Raw genomic sequence first — 20,539 nt, forward strand, 5'->3', positions numbered from 1 at the left:
CACATCGCATGGCCGACGTCTTTAATTTCCTGAATGAATATTTCGATGATCGTGTGATTGCTTTGGGCTATCCGAAACACACAGGAGGCGGCGTGGATTAGCCTCGCTATTCGCCAGACATGAACCCCTGTGACTTCTTTCTGTGGGCACACTTGAAAGACCAGGTGTACCGCCAGAATCCAGAAACAATTGAACAGCTGGAGCAGTACATCTCATCTGCATGTGAAGCCATTCCGCCAGACACGTTGTCAAAGGTTTCGGGTAATTTCATTCAGAGACTACGCCATATTATTGCTACGCATGGTGGATATGTGGAAAATATCGTACTATAGAGTTTCCCAGACCGCAGCGCCATGTGTTGTTGACAATTGTAACTACCATAATTTCGAAAGTTTGTCTGCCTGAAAATGTACTGTTGTCTCAAGCATATTGCAACAAACGGTGTATTTCTTTCGCTGCTCGTTTAGTTTGTATTGCCGTTTCAAATATACCGGTCATTTTTGAAACACCCTGTAGAAGCTGGCTTTTTCCCCATAAAGGTCAGGAATAAACTGGGTCCTCTGGTCCAACTCAGCCGATCATTGACTGGAAATGGTTATTTTCCGCTACTTGGAGGCCATTTGTGGCCACTCATGGACTTCATGTTCTCAAGCAACGATGGAGCTTTTATGGATGACAATATGCCATGTCACCAGACCACAATTATTAGCGACTGGGTTGAGGAATATTCTTGACAAATGGAGCGAATGATTTGACCACCCATCGAACATTTATGGGACATAATCGACAGGTCAGTTGACGCACAAAATCCTTCACCAACAACACTTTCGCAATTATGGATGTCTGTAAAAGCAGCATGGTTCAATATTTCTGCAAGGGACTTCCAACGACTTTTGGGGTGCATGCCAAGTCGAGTTGCCGCAAGTCCTTTTTGACTTCGGTGTATGTGAGCTTTTTGACCTCGGTGTATGTGAGGCTTGAAAACACTTGTTCATCCTTTTCTTGAGAATTGCGCGTATGTGTGGGACGTGTACTAAATAGGATTAACAGTAGAGATAGAGACAATCCAACGAAGAGCGACACGTTTCGTCATAGTATCGTTAGGTAAGCATTACGGAAATGCTCAACAAACTCCAGTGGCTATTGCTACAAGAGAGGCGTCATGCATCACGAATAAAGTAAGTATTGAACTTCCGACAGCATACCTTCGGAGAAGACTTGAGCAACACAGTATTTCCACCCACATATGTTTCGCGAAACGACCACAACGAAAACATCAGAGAAATTACAGCTCATACGAAGATTTATCGACAGACATCCTCCCCGCCCACCATTTCGCAAGAGGGGGGAAATGTTAGTGCTACCAGAGGTACCCTCCACCAGAGTTTAGATGTAGATGTCTGACTAAGTTTTAATGTACTGCATTTAATCATATTTTCAGAGTAGCTGGCTCATCCATTATCAGTCAGTGATATATTATCGTATTACAGTGTTTTTCAAAACTTATCGACGAGATAGGTAAGGTGTGGTAGCATATTAAATACTCTGTGGACGTGAATTAGTGTGTGGGAGCATGTTACCAGTCATGCACAGAAAGCTGCACGTCAAATGACGTGAGGTCAGCGTAATTATAGAGCTAAATGGAGCTGGACACGCCACACGAGGCAGTTGAAGGAACGGGGACAGTTTCTGTCAATCAGTGAGCAGTTACGGTGCACTCTGGTGGTGTTCTTCATTACAACATGGCTGGAGCCAACATTTAGATGACTTTACGTGGGGAATAATATTGGGATACTGGAAGAACAATGAAGTGTGACGAGTGAAGACTATGAGTTTGGTATTACTCACAGCATTGTTTCACGTACATGGGGAGCGTTATATGCCACAGGCTCAAATGGCTCTGAGCACTATGGGACTTAACAGCTATGGGCATCAGTCCCCTAGAACTTAGAACTACTTAAACCTAACTAACCTAAGGACATCACAGAAATCCATGCCCGAGGCAGGATTCGAACCTGCGACCGTAGCGTTGGCGCGGTTCCAGACTGTAGCGCCTAGAACCGCTCGGCCACTCCCGCCGGCCAAACCGCAGGCACTCCTGCCACAAGGAGAAGAGATAGACGACGACGATCAGCTACAGCAGCGGATGACTGCTACATCGCATCGTGCAACAAGCAAGATGAGACCCAAGTCATACAGCGAGTGTAATTGCAAACGCATTTAACAGGACAGCAAGGCACACAAGCTTACGCTCTACAGTGGCACGGTAACTGGGAGAGACTGGTCTCTTTGCCCAGCGACCATTACGTTGTGTTCCGTTGAAACTCTTATATCGATTGCACCGTTTGCGATGGTGCCAAGAGAATAGCGACTGGACCAACAAGGAGTTGGCTTGCGTGCTCTTCTCGAATAAGTGCAGATTCAGTCCGAGTAGTGATTCTGGACCACATGTGTGTAAGCGGTGCATTAGGCCCTGACTTTGTTTTTATGGATGACAGTGTGCGACCATATCGAACAGCGCAGGTGACGGAGCTCTTGGAACGAGAAGATATTCGGCGAATGGACAAGACTGCCACTTCCCCCAACTTCAATCCCATTTAGTACGTGTGAGATGCATTGGGGAGACTGACTGCAGCCCTTCCACATGCACCAACGACCATCCAGCGGTTGTCAACCGCTCTGGTTGAGGGAACGCCCTACTACAAGAACTCCTTACGAACCTGTAGCCGGCATGGGAGCACATTGCAGAACATTTATTGTCACGCGTAGTGATGACACATCCTATTGGAATCATATCTCGCCTTTTGTAATGTCCAGGGGACCATCATAAGTTGCTGCAGTAGGTTGGCAGGGCGGTTTCTGGAACAAAGGACCCACTGTTCTTATCTCAAGGTTAGATAAGAAAATACTTCTGGGAAATGCCTCCACTCAACATGTGGCGAGGTCACCAAACCACTGTGCCCATTCTGGAAGAGATAAGGATCTTAGACGAATTCATATCCCCCCCCCCCCCCCCAGGCTGATAGGAATCAAGTTCCTCCTCCCCTCCCCCCTTTCCATAATATTAATCCGGTTGCCATTCGAGGTCTGTATGTCACAGTGAAAGTAATGTGTTTCTTTAGAATTAGGGTGTAGGTATTTATTTTTTATAAATAATAATAACAACTTTAATATTAAGTTTATTATTAACAATAATTTTTCTTAACCTCTCCCCTCCTCCTTTTAGTACTATGGCCTTGTCATTCTCGTTACAGACTTAGTGAGAGAAAACGACAGAGCTGTTCTATTTGAGAAATGGTGGCAAAAATATGAGCTAATAAACTTTCACAATCCAGTATATGACTGAACCCCTACAATAATAACAACAGCATACTGTTTACTATAAACACTCCCATATCCCATTGCTGTTTCCTATAATTTTACCGATTTTCTCCAAATACCCACGACTCTATGATATACATAAAAAGCGTGATTTTAAACATTAATCATCAATACAGCGCATCATTTTAGTAATTTATCCTGATAACGAAGTACGATCGTATGATATTTTAACAAACATGCCAATCTCCAGAGTATGACAACGTGTTTCATGAACTGTACCAAAATCTTAGTCATCCCCAGATCGACTAATCCCAGATGAAAGATAGTGGCCCACTTAAAATTTGCCCTGAAGCCCTAGTGTGTATCTTTCGTTTACTCTGTCGATCAGTTCTGTAGGCGAGCGCACCTAGCGGCCTTGTTATCGAAGGAACCCCTCCCCCACCCCAATTACTGTGTAAGTATTTCGGAAGCAATGCCGCACAGTTCTAGCGACCCAAGGTGCTTTTGTCAGTTCTCCTCACGCCATCCAATCAAAAGCAAGCGGCTGTAAATCAACGCATTTACACTGCAGTGAGTACAGTGCCATGAACCCAAATCGACCAGCAGCCAACACAGGCACACTGTTCTTTGGAGTACTGAAGAGTGTGTTTGTAGTAGTATTGCTCAAATTTCCAAATCGTTTTCCATGCATGCATAATAATGATAAGGGTATTTGACTGTGTCCTGGAAATTGTCACATATACAGTATTATTTCAATTTATTCTCATTCACATTAACATCTTGTTTTGGATTTTATGTTCTAGAAAATGAGTTAGGAATGATGTGTAGTACCACAATTGTACAAATACATCTATAATATATTCGAAAAGTTGTGTAAGAGAGTATCAAAGAATAAGAAGATTCGTAGAATGCGGTTGTAACTCGCTCCTAGAGATCCAAATGATGAAGTAGACTACTTTCCTATATGATACATCAAAGATTTGGGTCTTTTCGAGAGCGTGTGGCAAATGCACCTATTGAAGTTTGTAGAAGTTTATAACATCCAACTGATGAATCATAATGTTTCATATATGGTGGTATAGTCTAAAATTATTATAATGGGGGTCTTTCATCTCTGTCTGCAGTTGTTAAGGATTCGATCCCAGATAAATACTTGCGACAAGTTAGTGTATAAAGATGATGTGACAGGTCGCCCCATACTGTTGACAGACAGCATACATACGTTCATGGAGGGTGAACTGTGCGTAAAATTCCTCAAAGATTCGCATATATACAGCGGTGTTTAATATTGTTTCAAAAAATATGGGACCCACAATCCAAGTTGCTAATACGGCACGTTCCTCATTAATCCTACGGGGATTGTTTGTTGACCAGTACCTGGTGTTCTGAGAGATTTTACGTCCTGTCATATGAAACCAGACTACATCACTTCTGAAATACGGCAGCGGGTCCAACATTCCACTCTCAGTTGTTTGACATAGCCACGTACAGTAATTCACACGTTTTGCCTTACCTTCTTCCTTCAGGTCTTAGACACATGTCATTTTGTAGGACTTCATCCACATATGGTGTAAAACACGTTGACAAGCCCTACCCTACGTTCACTCGTTGCGATAGTTTACGTGTCGATTTCTTTGGATCATTCGAGCTCGAATATCAGCGATCAGAACAGGTGTACAAACGGGCGGGGCTCGATCCTCTTTTGCATTTGCAGCTTACGCTGTACTACGCCACTTTGTCACTTTGTCTTTGCCCGTTGGAAAACCAGAGGAAACTTCTTTGCAAAAATGTCCCGTGTTTCCTTCAGTGAACTGGTAGACACGTACGCCTCCGCTATTGCGATTCTTCCTTGAAGAGGATACATCTCGCTGAGATATTTACTTCAGGCGTCCTACCTAAGTCGTAATGACTTTCTTGTCTTTCTTAGTGCCAATACAAAAAGTAGTTGCAACAGCTTAGAAACAGTAGATGACAACTGGCGAGCGATAATGAGCAGTACTGAGGACCGGTTTTTCGTGCGCCATCCTTTATATGAAGGTGCGGTTTTCGCGAAGCTATAGCGGTTAATATGGTAAATTTCCTGTCGTTCGCAAGTAATTTTTTTCGTTTGTAGTTGCAGAATTAAAAAACCAACATAGTTTTTTTAGTGGCATGAAATACCTTTCTTGTGGCATTTGAAAGTAGCTTCTAAGAGAACTTCAACGACATTACATGTATGTGACTTGATGAAATAATATCAAGATATCAGATCCGCATACCACTGTCCCGCCGTCAGGAGAAGAGGTTCCACAAACGTCTGACTTGTTATGCTAATTGTAAGCAAACACGTAACTCACCTACTGTTCGTGTGCTCATTATCACGGCTGTCATACCAAGTGCTTAAAATGTTCACCTTGAGCATTCCTACACGCTATAAAGTGATTCTGGAGAAACAATACAGCATGTTGAATTATATCGGCAGCGCAGGCCCATGTTATAAGGCATTTCATGTCTTCAGGAGTCGTCGGCTGTTCCCCAGTAGACTTCTTGTTTTAATTTTCGCCACAGATAAAAGTATAGAAGTGTTAAGTTCAAAAAATGGCTCTGAGCACTATGGGACTCAACAGCTATGGTCATCAGTCCCCTAGAACTTAGAACTACTTAAACCTAACTAACCTAAGGACATCACACAACACCCAGTCATCACGAGGCAGAGAAAATCCCTGACCCCGCCGGGAATCGAACCCGGGAACCTGAAGAAGTGTTAAGTTTGGTGACTGTGTAGACCCTTTTCCGTTTCCTGAATGACCGTTCCAATTCTCTCCAAATATTCTCTTAAGGTCTTGACATCCGTCATGTTGGCACCACAGTGACTGCCTTATGTCCAGTAGGATGTCTTCCAATAACTGCAGCACTAGCAAATCTTAGGAACTCGGGATACTCGAAGGTATTTGGATTCCCATCAATAAGACAGGGGCCAACTATGCGGGTCTTGGGAAACACTCACCAAACCTTCATGGGTCAAGAGTGTTGTTTTTATCCACTTCTTTGAGTTATCGTAGATTTTCAATTAACAATTGTCCTTCCTAAAAACACTTCTCAGCCTAGATACGGCACGTCACTTTGTACTTTTCACAGGTAACATTCGCTGAACGGAAATCAATGTTGGAAATTATTGTCATGAAACTGTAGACGCAGCGAAATATAAAGAGGATCAAATTTTGATGTAATGTAGTGTTCGCAGAAAATTCGTTTTGTTGATCCTTCCTGTACTTCCGAGATGCCTGTTAGTCACATTTATGTTGTGTTAGTGCTGCTAAAATGTTAGTTTCACTTCTTCCATCAGTTGCTCTTTTCTTTTTCCTTGGCGCATTTTATTCGCCACAATTCCAGTTTCTAGAACGTTTTTTTTGTAGTGTTTGTAAAGCCAGATGGTGAGCGCCTCACATGATTTGGATAGTCATCAACATATAACATCATTGCTGCTCTAATAGTTAGGCGACATTCGTCATAAACTATATTCACTTTTTCGACTGTCGTATCCATCTAGCCATTGTGAATGTCTCAATGGCCTTGTGAGCAAGTAATCTGATTGCTAAAACGGTAGAACACAGACTGACGGGCTTCAAGCGCACAGGCAAACGCAAGAAACATACTTGAGCCACGTGTTTGCTTACACTGAGATGACAAAAGTCATGGAACAGTGATATGCTCATATACAAATGGCGGTAGAATCGCGTACAGAAGGTATAAAAGGCCGGTACATAGGCGGAGCTGTCATTTGTACTCATGTGATACATCTGAAAAGATTTCAGACGTAATTATGGCCGCAGACTTTGAACGCAGAATGGTAGTAGGAGCTAGACGCATGAGACATTCCATTTCGGAAATCCTTAAGGAACTCAGTATTCGTAAACACAAAGTGTCAAGAGTTTGCCGAGAGTACCAAGCAGCGGCGTTTGCATACTATTGTCAGAGCTAACACACGAGCAACACTGCATAAAATAACCGCAGAAATCAATGTGGGACGTGCGACGAACGTATCCGCTAAGCCAGTGGGGCGAAATCTAGCGTTAATGGGCTACGGCAGCAGTCGAGCGATTCGAGTGCCTTCACAAACAGCATGAAATCACCTGCAGCGCCTCTTCGGGGGTCGTGGCCATATCGGTTGGATCCTAGACGACTGGAAAATCTTTACGCGGTCAGATGAGTCCCTATTTCAGTTGGTAAGAGCTGATGGTAAGGTTTGAGTGTAGCATAGACCCCACGAAGTAACAGGCGCAAATTGTCTACAAGGTACTGCGCAGGCTGGTGGTGACTCCATTACGGTATGATCTGTGTTTGCAGGGAATGGACTGGGTCTTCTGGTCCAACTGAAACGATCGTTGACTGTAAATGGTTATGTTCGGCTACTTGGAGACCATTTCTAGCCATTCATGGACTTCATGTTCTCAAACAACGATGGAATTTTTTATGGATGACAATGCTCATGTCACCAGGTCACAGTTGTTTGCGATTGGTTTGAAGAACATTCTGCACAATTCGAGCGAATGATTTGGCCACAAACATCGAACGACATGAATCTTACCGAACATTTATAGGACTCAATCGAGAGTTCAGTTCGTCCACAACACTTTCGCAGTTATGGACTGCTGTAGAGACAGCGTGGCTCAGTAGTTCTGCAGGGGACTTTCAACGACTCGATGAGTCTTTGTCATGCAGAGTTGCTGCATTACGCCGGACACAAGGTGGTCCGACGCGATATTAGGACGTATCCCACGGCTTTTGTCACTTTATTATACATTTGATATAATAAAGATGATGTTTGTGGGACGTCTTCTCCTGACAGCGGGACAGTGGTTTGTAGCGCTGTTATCTTGATACTATTTGACCAAGTCCCATACATGCAATGTCGCTGAGATTCTCTTAGTAGCTCCTTTCAAATGCCGCAGGAAAAAATACACAGTTCCATTAGAAAAAGAGAAAAAGTTGGTATCGTGATTTGGCAACTATAAACGATAAAAATAACTGGAGAGCGTCTACATCTACATCTAAGTGATTACTCTGATATTCACAATAAAGTGCCTGGCAGAGGGTTCAGTGAATCACCTTCATGCTGTCTCTCTACCGTTCAACTCTCGAACGGCACACGGGAAGAACGAGCACTTAAATTTTTCCGTGCGAGCCCTGATTTCTCCTATTTTATAGTGATGATCATTTGTCCCTATTTAGGTGGGTGCCAACAGAATGTTTTCGCAATCGGAGGAGAAAACTGGTGATTGAAATTTCATGGGAAGATCCCGTCGCAACGAAAAACGCCTTTGTTTAATGTATCATGTCTGTGACACTATCTCCCCTATTTCGCGATAATACAAAACGAGCTGCATTTCTTTGTACTTTTTCGATGTCATCCGTCAGCCCCACCTGATGCGGATCGCATACCGCACAGCAGTACTCCAGACTAGCGCGGACAAGAGTAGCGTAAGCAGTCTCTTTGGTAGACCTTTTGCACCTTCTAAGTGTTCTGCCAATGAATCGCAGTCTTTGGTTTGCTCTACCCACAATATTATCTATGTGATCGTTCCAATTTAGGTTATTTGTAATTGTAATCCCTAAGTATTTAGTTGAATTTACAGCTCTCAGATTTGTGTGACTTATCGCGTAATCGAAATTTATCTGATTTCTTTTAGTACTCATGTGAATAACTTCGCACTATTCTTTATTCAGGGTCAATTGCCACTTTTCTCACCATACAGATATCTTATCTAAATCATTTTGCAAGTCGTCAGGAAATTCACCATAGTGTCCGCTATAACTTGGCGAAAACCGCACCTCTACATATTTATTCCGTTTGGATATATGTGGGATGTTCTGCCTTAGCTGCCTCTTCCTGTATATACAAGACGGTTCTTATTAATGTTTAAAAATTTCCGGAGCGGCGTAGATGACGCTGAGACAAATCATTTAATATAAGACACATGTGGCCGAGAATGAAGGGAAATACCCAAAAAGTGGATGACATATGTTGAACATATGACGTCGCCAAATGACGATTATCGCTGCACGTTAAGCGTTGAGCCTATTGGTCTTTCACACTTGAACATCCAAAGCCAAATGTGTAAAAATTCCTAAGGGACCAAACTGCTGAGGTCATCGGTGCCTAGACTTACACACTACTTAAACTAACTTATGCTAAGAACAACACACACACCCATGCCCGAGGGAGGGCTCGAACCTCCGCGCAATCTTCGCTGATTTATTGCAAAGTACAGGGAAACTCAGGAATAGAGAAATACAAGTTGATGAGGAATGAAATAAATAGGAAGTGCAGGGAAGCTAAGGCGAAATGCCTGCGTGAAAAATGTGAAGAAATCGAAAAAGAAATGATTTTCGGAAGGACAGACTCAGCATACAGGAAAGTCAAAACAACCTTCGTTGACATTAAAAGCAAGGATGTTAACATTAAGAGTGCAACGGTAATTTCACTGCTAAATGCAGAGGAGAGAGCGGATAGGTGGAAAGAATACACTGACGGCCTCTATGAGGGGGTAAGACCTGTCTGATGTGATAGAAGAAGAAACAGGAGTCGATTTAGTAGAGATAGGGGATCCAGTATTAGAAACAGAATTTAAAAGAGCTTGGAAGGACTTAAGATCAAAAAGGCACAAGGGATAGGTAACATCCAGTATTAGAAACAGAATTTAAAAGAGCTTGGAAGGACTTAAGATCAAAAAGGCACAAGGGATAGATAACATTCCATCAGAATTTCTAAAACCATGGGGGGAAGTGGCAACAAAACGACTATTCACGTTGGTGTTTAGAATGTGTGAGTCTGACGACATACCATCTGACTTCACGAAAAATATAATCCACACAATTTCGAAGACTGCAAGGGCTGACAAGTGCGAGAATTATCGCACAATCAGTTTAACAACTCATGCACCCACGTTGTGACAGTAATAATACACATAAGAATTGAACAGAAAATGAAGGATGTGCTAGATGACGATTAGTTTGACTTCGGAAAAGGTAAAGTCACGAGAGAGGCAATTCTGACGTAGCGGGTGATAATGGAAGCAAGACTAAAGAAAAATCAAGAAACATTCATAGGACCTGGAAAAAGCGTTCGACAATGTAAAACGGTGCAAGATGTTCGAAATTCTGAGAGAATAGGGGTAAGCTATAGGAAGAGACGGATAATATAAAATATATACAAAAGCGAAGAGAGAATAATAAGAGTGGACGACCAAGAACAAAGTGCTCAAATAAAAAAGGGTGTGAGACAGGGATGTAATCTTTCGCCCCTATTGTTCAATCTATACATCGAAGAAGCAGTGATGGAAATAAAAGATAATGGAATTAAAATTCAGGGTGAAAAGATATCAATGATATGATTCGCTGATGACATTGCTATCCTGTGTGAAAGTGAAAAATAATTACATGATCTGCTCAATGGAATGAGCAATGTAATGAGTACAGAATATGGACTGAGAGTAAATCGAAGAGAGACGCAAGTAGTGAGAAGTAGCAGAAATGAGAACAGTCAGAAACTTAACATCAGGATTGATGCGCACGAAGTAGATGAAGTTAAGGTGTTCTGCTACCTAGGCAGTAAAATAACCAATGACGGATGGAGCAAGGAAGACATGAAAAGCGGACTAACACTGGGAAAAAGGACATTCCTGGTCAAGAGAAGTCTACTAGTATCAAACGCAGGACTTAATTTGACGAAGAAATTTCTGAGAATGTACGTCTGGAGTACAGCGTTGTGTGGTAGTGAAACATGTATTGTGGGAAAACTGGAACACAAGAGAATCGAAGCATTTGAGATGTGGTGATACAGAATAACGTTGAAAATTAGGTGGACTGATAAGGTAAGGAATTGGCAGGTTCTGTAGAGTAGCAGAGAGGAAAGGAATATGTGGAAAATATTGATAAGGAGAATGGACAGGATGATAGAACATCTGTTAAGACATAAGGGAATGACTTCCACGGTACTAGAGGGAGCTGTAGAGGGCAAAAACTGTAGAGGAAGACAGAGATTGGAATCTATCCAGCAAATAACTGAGGACGTAGGTTGCAAGTGCTATTCTGAGGTGAAGAGATTGGCACTGCAGAGGAATTCGTGGCGGGCCGCGTCAAACCAGTCAGAAGACAGACCGAAGAAAAAAAACTGAAAAGAAAATACACAACAAAGAATACCTATTCCACCAGAAATAAATGAGTGCAAGCTTCCGAATTTCGTCGTTACGGGTAGATCGCCTACGTTTTCTTCACTTAATATGTCTGTAAACAAAAAAGAAGGGTCAAAAGGGAAGAAATACAAAATAAGCCAAGCTTTTGATTGGTTACACCTAGGACAGGAATTTTGTAGATTCTGTGTTCACAACAGATCACATTTACAAAAGGAGTTCGAAGTTTGCAACGTTCTGCAGCAATGTGTAGCAGTGCCCCGTACCGGCGAGTGTAGGATCGACAAGCCTAACTGCTGCACGTGCGATGAGGAACGTCACCTGATGACGTCACGTGTTCACACGAGAAGTACGGGCCCCGCAAAGTGCTTGTGACGTCACACTAGCCGGCTTGTCCGCCATACTTCACGAACGCCCCGCTGTGTGGAATGTCCACAGGAAATCCATGCCAATGAAAAAATACCCACTAAAGGTCTTAATTTTGTCGTGTGCTATCGGGAGTTTGCATATATTTAAACGCGTAGTCAAGAATTATTAAATTCGTCTGAATAGTTGGTCACCCTGCCCCCCCCCCCCCCCCCCGACACCCCTATACCCCCAACCCCCGCCAGAGATGGCTGCTAGCAACCGTAAGATCTGCAGTGTCACGTGCTGTGACGTACGCCCCATGACCTGTCTTTCTCGTTGGCCTCGTTCAACATTTGTCATCAAGTTTTGGGATATTTCCCGACATTTGCGGCCTATGTGTCTTATATTAAATTACTTGTCACAGCGGTGTCTACATCGCTTCGGACGTTTTTAAACGTTAATAAGAATCACCCTGTATATGCCGATAATAGCTTAATTGTATCCAGGTACTACATGAGAATGAGCAACTGTTCGAAACGAGTAGTGGTAAACAACATGTTGTATCGACGGACCCAACCAACCAACCAACTCGCGCAAGCGCGCCCTGACCATGGCATCGCTGGCCGTCTGCGTCTCAGGGCGTTACCACCGACGGAAGAGGTCGCGCCATGGCTGAACTCGAGTCCGGAGCGCCCTCTGCCTTTTGCATATAATGAGGAGTGCTGGCCACGAGACGGACAGTCTGTTGTCGATTGTCTATTGCTAGTCTTTCGTATAGTTTATAGTGGAGACATTGCAGTGTGATATTTGTTATTGCATTCGCCTAGGCTCAGTACACGGATTACTCTTGGATATTACTTTGACTTGTATTGCTGGTGCACGTTTAGTCTGAAATAAAGATAAGTTATCTCTTCATTCTAGCTGGCGCAATTCTTGTCATTAATCATTTTTCGGCCAACAGACCTAGCTACATCCTGGTCACTACCCACGCTTTATACAATTTGTGGTGGCTGCCCCAAAAGTACCGCCGAGGACCTTGGGTTCGGGAGCCGTCACAAAACAAAATATTTTAAAAAATAGCTCTGGTGACTTATTATTACAACAGTACACCTTTCATACAATTTGTTTAGGCTGCAGAATAGCGTACATAAGAAATATTCAATGACATTTTCCCACCAAGTGCACCCAACACAGAAAAACGTCAAGTGCGTACTCGTATTAGACGATGCGTACCCTCAGTCAAACTTCCCTTACGTGGACGTGGATTCCAGAGCAGGTAATTTTAATTTTCAGACTCCGGCAGTGGAAGGTCGGTCGCCAGCAAATTCGAGACAGCAACTGGACGAGCTTATCGAGCTGAGGTGCCGGCGCCTGGGAAAATCGGGAGCGAGCAAAGGCAGTGCGCTGCACCTGGCGCAGTGGATGCGCGGCCAGCTGGGGGGCGCTGGAGGCGCGATGACTCCGGAGGACGAGCCGGAGCCCGAGGTGTGGTCCCCGGAGACGCTGCGCAAGAGGCAGCCCACCATCGCCGTGGCCGGCTGCTCCAACAGCCGCCTCGAGGAGCTAGAGTCCTCAGACACGGAGCGCAGCCACTCCCACAGCACCTCTGACAGCCAGGTAACGCGACTTTCCTTTAAAAACTATGTTCATTTCACAGCGATTGATGGTCACGTTCTCGAATTGAAGGAAGCAGGTAAGAATCCTTGGCGTACAAAAATGCGACTGTCAATTTTTAATATGTGTCCCGGAAGACTAAATTAAATGCACATCTGCAGAACTCTACCGATGTCATTGCGGGCCCCTAGGCGAACTGCCAAAGCTGTCCCCCCACTGCCTAACCCCATTCCTCCGTAATTATTTCTGCATGTCCTTTCTGAACTTTCGTAAGTTTAATAAAAATGAAGAATTACTAAAGAATATCACTAGGATGAACAATACTAATGAAAAATATTTCACACAACAAATTAAATATTAAATTTATCTTCGTACTAAATAAATTATAAAAATTTATATTTGTAAAAAAATTGAAAATGAAAGAAAATCTGTACTTTGTTTATGGCAGCTACTGCGCACTCGTTTCAGTATGTTGTATACTTGTGGGTAGACGTTACAACACTCGATCATGACAGAGCGGAAAACCCAACTTTCGTACGAAGGTAATTTATTATCGAGATGTAACAGAAAAGGCACATGACCGGTTTCCTAGGAGGAAGTTATTGTCTGTTCTACGAGATTATGGAATAGGGGGCAAACTTTTGCAAGCAATTAAAGGTCTATACATAGATAGCATATTGAGCAAGCAGTAAAGGAAACAAAAGAAAAATTCGGAGTAGGTATTAAAATCCATCGAGAAGAAATAAAAACTTTGAGGTTTGCCGATGACATTGCAATTCTATCAGAGACTTGGAAGAGCAGTTGAACGGAATGGACAGTGTCTTGAAAGGAGGATAAAAGATGAACATCAACAAAAGCAAAACGAGAATAATGGAATGTGGTCGAAGTCGGGAGATACTGAGGGAATTAGATTAGGAAATGGGACACTTAAAGTAGTAAAGGAGTTTTACTATTTCGGGAGAAAAATAACTGATGAACGTCGAAGTAGAGAGGATATAAAATGTAGACTGGCAATGGCAAGGAAAGCGTTTCTGAAGAAGAGAAATTTGATAACATCGAGTATAGATTTAAGTGTCAGGAAGTCGTTTCTCATAGTATTTGTATGGAGTGTAGCCATGTATGGCAGTGAAACATGGACGATAAATAGTTTGGACAAGAAGAGAATAGAAGCTTTCGAAATGTGGTGCTACAGAAGAATGCTGAAGATTAGATGGGTAGATCACATAACTAATGAGGTAGTACTGAATAGGATTGGGGAGAAGAAAAGTTTGTGGCACAACTTGACTAGAAGAAGGGTTCGGTTGGTAGGACATGTACTGAGGCATCAACGGATCACCAATTTGGTATTGGAGGGCAGCGTGGAGGGTAAAAATCGTAGAGGGAGACCAAGAGATGAATACACCAAAGAGATTCAGAAGGATGTAGGTACTGGGAGATGAAGAAGCTTGTACAGGATAGAGTAGCATGGAGAGCTGCATCAAACCAGTCTCAGGACTGAAGACCACAACGACAACAACATAGATAGTCAGGCAGCAGTTAGAGTCGACGGTAAATTGAGTTCATGGTTCAGAGTAATTTCAGTGGTAAGACAAGGCTGCAACCTGTCTCCACTGTTGTTCATATTATTTATGGATCATATGTTGAAAACAATAGACTGGCAGGGTGAGATTAAGATATGTGAACACAAAATAAGCAGTCTCGCATATGCAGATGACTTAGTTGTGATGGCAGATTCTATTGAAAGTTTGCAAAGTAATATTTCGGTGCTAGATCAGAAATGTAAGGACTATGGTATGAAGATTAGCATCTCCAAAACGAAAGTAATGTCAGTGGGAAAGAAATATAAACGGATTGAGTGCCAAATAGGAGGAACAAAGTTAGAACAGGTGGACGGTTTCAAGTACTTTGGATGCATATTCTCACAGGATGGCAACATAGTGAAAGAACAAGAAGCGATGTGTAGCAAAGCTAGTGCAGTGAGCGCACAGCTACGATCCTTCTGTAAGAAGGAAGTCAGTACCAAGACTAAGTTATCTGTGCACCGTTCGATCTTTCGACCAACTTTGTTGTATGGGAGCGAAAGCTGGGTGGATTCAGATTACCTTTTCAATAAGGTTGAAGTTGCGGATATGAAAGTAGCTAGGATGATTGCAGGTACTAGTAGATGGGAACAATGGCAGGAGGGTGTCCACAATGAGGAAATCAAAGAAAAACTGGGAATGAACTATATATCCTTAACATCAGAAGATGCACCAATGTTACCACTGAATAGGGGATCGTGGAGGAAGTTTATAAGGGGGACTATGCTCCAGACTGAACGCTGAAAGGCATAATCAGTCTTAAATGATGATGATGATGATGTAACAGACACAGTGGAACAAAGACGCTCATAAACAACAGGCTAGAACCGAACTGCACTGGCAATGACCTCCGACCTTAGAGATATCGTTGTTGAGTTCGCCATCGATAGTCAATTCGCTGTCGACAACTGTCACATACCAAAGAATATGCTTTATTTGATCTTCCCCAGTTTTTAGTATTGCATAAATTATTAATTAGGTATTGAAGAAAAACGGATGTGATTAAGAACTGAGAACACATCGCTCTTAAAAAATTGTATTTTTATTATAACTGTACTTTTAGCGATGGAGACTGGTATATTTGCTTCAGCATCCACGCATCGGCCTTTGAGTTCTTAGAACACCTAGCGAAGAAATAGCAGCAAGAGCTGCATTATTAAATACGAACAAACTATGTATGTGGTAGGTGCGTGAAGCGAATGAACTGTTTCCACATAAAGCGTGTTAGCGATAGACATCTGTTCGGCATTAGTTGTCTCTTTATTATTCTACTTGCATGAAATGACACTAGAAATGACAGTGTGATAACAGCATAGGCCTATATTTAAAGTCGTGTGCCGAGGGAAGCGCTTCTTCCCGTAGTCAGAAGACAGAACACGAGGAGTAATAGAATTCACGTACCTCTCCTGAGTGGTTCTCATACGGTCTTTCTTTCTTGCTTTCCTTTCTCCAGTCAGTTTTTGTGCCGCTCTGTGACTGAGCGCTTGGTGTAAGTCTGTCTCACAAGAGACCATTCCCAAGTGTCAATAAACGATTTTGGTGGAACTTGGCGTGTGTACAGAGGGAGCAAAATAATGCAATACTTATTTTTTCTTTGTGCTCTATTTCATTGCTAAGGAAATGTTTCTCGCATAAAAGCTGATACGTAATTAACGTTCTTGTAAACTGTATAACGAATTTTGCAATAATCTGAATTTTGCAAAGTAGTCCACCACCAATAATTAATTGTGAAAATGAAAAATTTTGTTACAACATAAATTAATGAATCTTTTAAGATACATACATCCATGCGCAATAAAGTTGGTTTCTGTAATCCATATTTGGAAAATAAGGTGTACATAATGTGCTGACAGAGAATTTTCAACATACGTAATTAAAATATCTAAACAGTCGTTGTTAGTGTAGCTACTTATTTTACTTATATTTGTTTCAAGTTTTAAATTGTTATTTTACAATTCACATTCTTTTTTTTTGTTTTTGCTTTACTGTTTCACACACATTTAGTTTGTTAATTGAAAATAATAACTCAATATTATGATACAAAATCATTACAATAACGATAATCCGTAAATAAATGCTTAAAATACAATGTTTTCTTATACCATGTACATGAAATGAAGGAAATTTCTACACATAATATACACGACAGAGATCATATTACGAAACAAAATGATTTCAAGTTGTCACAGGTGGCCTTCTAAATTTTGTATCAGGCATTTTTCAGTGCGTTAGTAAGCTTTGGCGAAGAGAATTGATTATGTATTAGTGGCTGCACCTTGATTATATCGATTGTCAGGTGGAGACTGACATGATAATCACTAAACAGAACTAGACATGAAAATCTTCTTACAAGTTATTCCACACCTAAAGCCAAATACATCTCACGACTGTACTTGTGCCGTCGAGTCCTCTGCGATAACCAGATGATTAGGTTCCATGTCCTCAGGTATAATGATCAAAATGTTTTTTTTTTCACACTGACCACCCGCCTTTTCATAATTTTGGAAGACACTAATGGCAAGTTTCGACCGAGAATTCGTGAATCTATTTTTGAAGTCCTAAATGTCCTTGTCATAGGATAGAAATCTGGTAAACAACCGTCCGACCAGGTCTAACGATATTTGAAGGATGTTTTCTTTCCCAGTGATGGAAAATAGTCTGTATTATTGTTATATTCTTGGGGCTGTCGATGTGAAAGAACCGTACAGAGCGTCGTGCCCAAGGACATGGAACCTATTCGTCTGATGATCCCAAAGGACTTGACGGCACAGGTCCAGTCGTGAGATGTATAAGGCTTTTAATATTGGAAGAACTTATGAGATTTTCAGGTCTAGTTCTGTTCAATGATTATGGTCTCAGTCTCCACTTGAGAAACGATGTAATCACCCTGCAGTCACTAGTGCATAATCAGTTCTCTTCGCCAAGTCTTACCATGTACTGATATATGCCTGATACAAATCAGGATATTTAGAGGGTCATCTGCGACAGTTTCAAATCCTCCTGAAATTTGTTTTATACTGCGTTCTCTGTCGTGTATATTATGTGAAGAAATTTCGTTCATTTTATGTGCGTAGTGGAAGAAAACGATATTTTTAAGCGTTTATTTACAGATTATCATTATTGTAACGATTTTCTATCATAATAATCAATTACTTATTAATTTTTGTTAACAAAATACACGTGTGTGAAATGGTAAACTAAAATACAGAAACAAAATCTAAAATGAACGTAAAACGTCTAATAACAATTTAAAACAAAAAATTAATATAAGTAAAAAAACTAGACTAATAATGAAGTTTTAGATGATTAAAAATGATGTTCAGCTAATTAAAAAATTAGATGTGTTGAAAATATCCTGACTGCACGTTGTGCGAAGCTTATTATCCAAAACTGGTATTTCGGAAACCAACTTTATTAAACCTGTATGTAGCTTTAAAGCTTCTTTAAGTTATGTTGTAACAAAAGGTTTCATTTTTCTAAATTAATTAATGGTGGTGGACTATTTTGAAAAATGTCAGATCGTTACTAAATTCGATGAAACAGTTTTCAAGAACGTTAATTAAATATCAACTTTTATATGAGAAACATTTTTTCTGTATCATCGTTTTCAAGATATGCCCTCCGAATCTAATATCCAAATTACCTTTTCAGGATATGTTTTGTCGCTTAAAAGTGAAATAGAGCACAAACAAAAAAAATACGTACTGCATTATGTTGTCCTCTCTACACACCGCCAAATTTAGTCAACATCGTTTATTGACACTTGTGAATGTTCCCTTGTCAGTGCGGCCCTACACAGCCATGACCTTGTGGGACATACGTAACAGATATGCAGTATGTTTTGAATGAAACTTGTACAGTTTGTTGTGCATATTCAGTATATAGAATTTTGGTTAGAAAACCAAGTCCGGAAATGTACTATTTCTCTGCTACAAGAAAAATTATATTAGCTTCTGCTGCATCAAAGAGCAAAACTAATGTAAAGTCCATTTATGATGAAAAATATATTTTTAGAATTTTGCTATATGGAAAGGAATTTAGCCCGAGCCTTTCTTGTGACCAGCTGTTCCTCTACATACTCGTTTCCAAAAATTGGAACCTCCGTGCTGTGATTGCAACTACCCCATTCTTTACCTCTGCTACGGTACCAACAACCACGTCGCTTCCACTGAAAACTCCACCACCACCGTCGCCACACAATTCACCGAGCTTTCAGTAATTATTTTTAACATTTCACGTTGACTGTTGTTGTTATTACTACTGACCGGTTGCTTCAAATTTTCATTTTCACAGTTAGAAAATTATTCACCTTATTTTTTTAACTTAAGTTAAAGAACTTTAACTGAACTTAAGTTTATGATAGAACCGACAGCCAAAGCAATCTGTTTCTAGACAAATCGATGTGAAACAAAACTACATAGAAGTTAAGATGGCCCTCCAAATAAACTTAACAATGAACCAAACGCTACGCCAACGACAGTGCTGCTTGCATTCAGTTCCACTTTTGTTTTGGTTTTGGGTGACTAAGGGCACCGAAAGTACAAGCACCGATGGAGGTCTCTTGGCGCCCCTTACGTCTTGGTGACCGGGCCTACCTGGCCCATGTGGAAACCCAGCCCTGCAATTTCTTAGAAACTAAAACTCAAAACTCTTGATAACCGTTCTTATCAATCACCAGACATACTGATGCATCTACATTCTAATAAGTTTTTATAATTTACTTAGTTGAAACAGTATATTTAGTGTGAGATTTGTATATATTATTTTACTGTCAGGCTCGTAACATTCAGATATATGCGAATACTTTAAATATTCACAGTTTTATTCAGTTCGTACATTTGCTGATGACACCAGAAAAAATATTCGAGTTGAAAGTACGATGCAACTAAAGGATTTTAAAACCCAAGGTAATCTGAATTTTTTAGTTGCCTGGTGAATAGCTAAGAACAATGAAGTAGTTTTGGTCTTTCATGACAATTGGCACCGGTTATATTTGCACCAGTCAGTATCCATAACTAGTTTTCTTGTTTTCTTCAAACTGATACAGGTTTGATATGTCTGTTTGTATGTATGTGGGGGCGGGACGGAGAATGGCAGTTTAGTTTGTGAAAATTTTGTCGGAGGGTTAGGGGGCAGCTGCCCTCCTCTACCTACCGCTCAACATGTCCATGTGACGTCACTTACTTTGCAACTACTCATTACTTTTTGGTTCACTTACAAGTGCTGTTCTATGCGTCATCCAAAAAATGTCACTACATAGTTTTGAGCTTACTAATTATGTTTCTGACCCATCTTTACCAGTCTGGTGTTTATATCAAATCTCTTCTGTTGTGGAAATAATTAAATCATATACAACAAACTAAAATTAGGCAGGGGTTGGGAATTAGTAGTTCGAGAAGCCCTACTCTGTACTTTTTCAGTGGACTGACAATGGAAATCAAGAGCATTTAAATCAAACAATACCATCAGTCTGTGTCTTCCTCAAATCTATGTTTGAAATAACTT

At 41.2% G+C, this 20,539-nt stretch overlaps 1 protein-coding gene across 1 annotated transcript in view; it reads left to right on the forward strand.

Moving 5' to 3' along the window:
• Positions 1-20,539, forward strand: part of LOC126298975 (uncharacterized) — a 974,877-nt gene that overhangs the window by 716,895 nt on the left and 237,443 nt on the right. The window contains exon 16 of the mRNA XM_049990596.1: positions 13,134-13,457. Within this exon, the coding sequence (XP_049846553.1) occupies positions 13,134-13,457 (324 nt within the window). The remainder of the gene's footprint in view (positions 1-13,133; positions 13,458-20,539) is intronic.

This window comes from Schistocerca gregaria, chromosome X, assembly GCF_023897955.1.
Source record: "Schistocerca gregaria isolate iqSchGreg1 chromosome X, iqSchGreg1.2, whole genome shotgun sequence".
Lineage (NCBI taxonomy): Eukaryota > Metazoa > Arthropoda > Insecta > Orthoptera > Acrididae > Schistocerca > Schistocerca gregaria.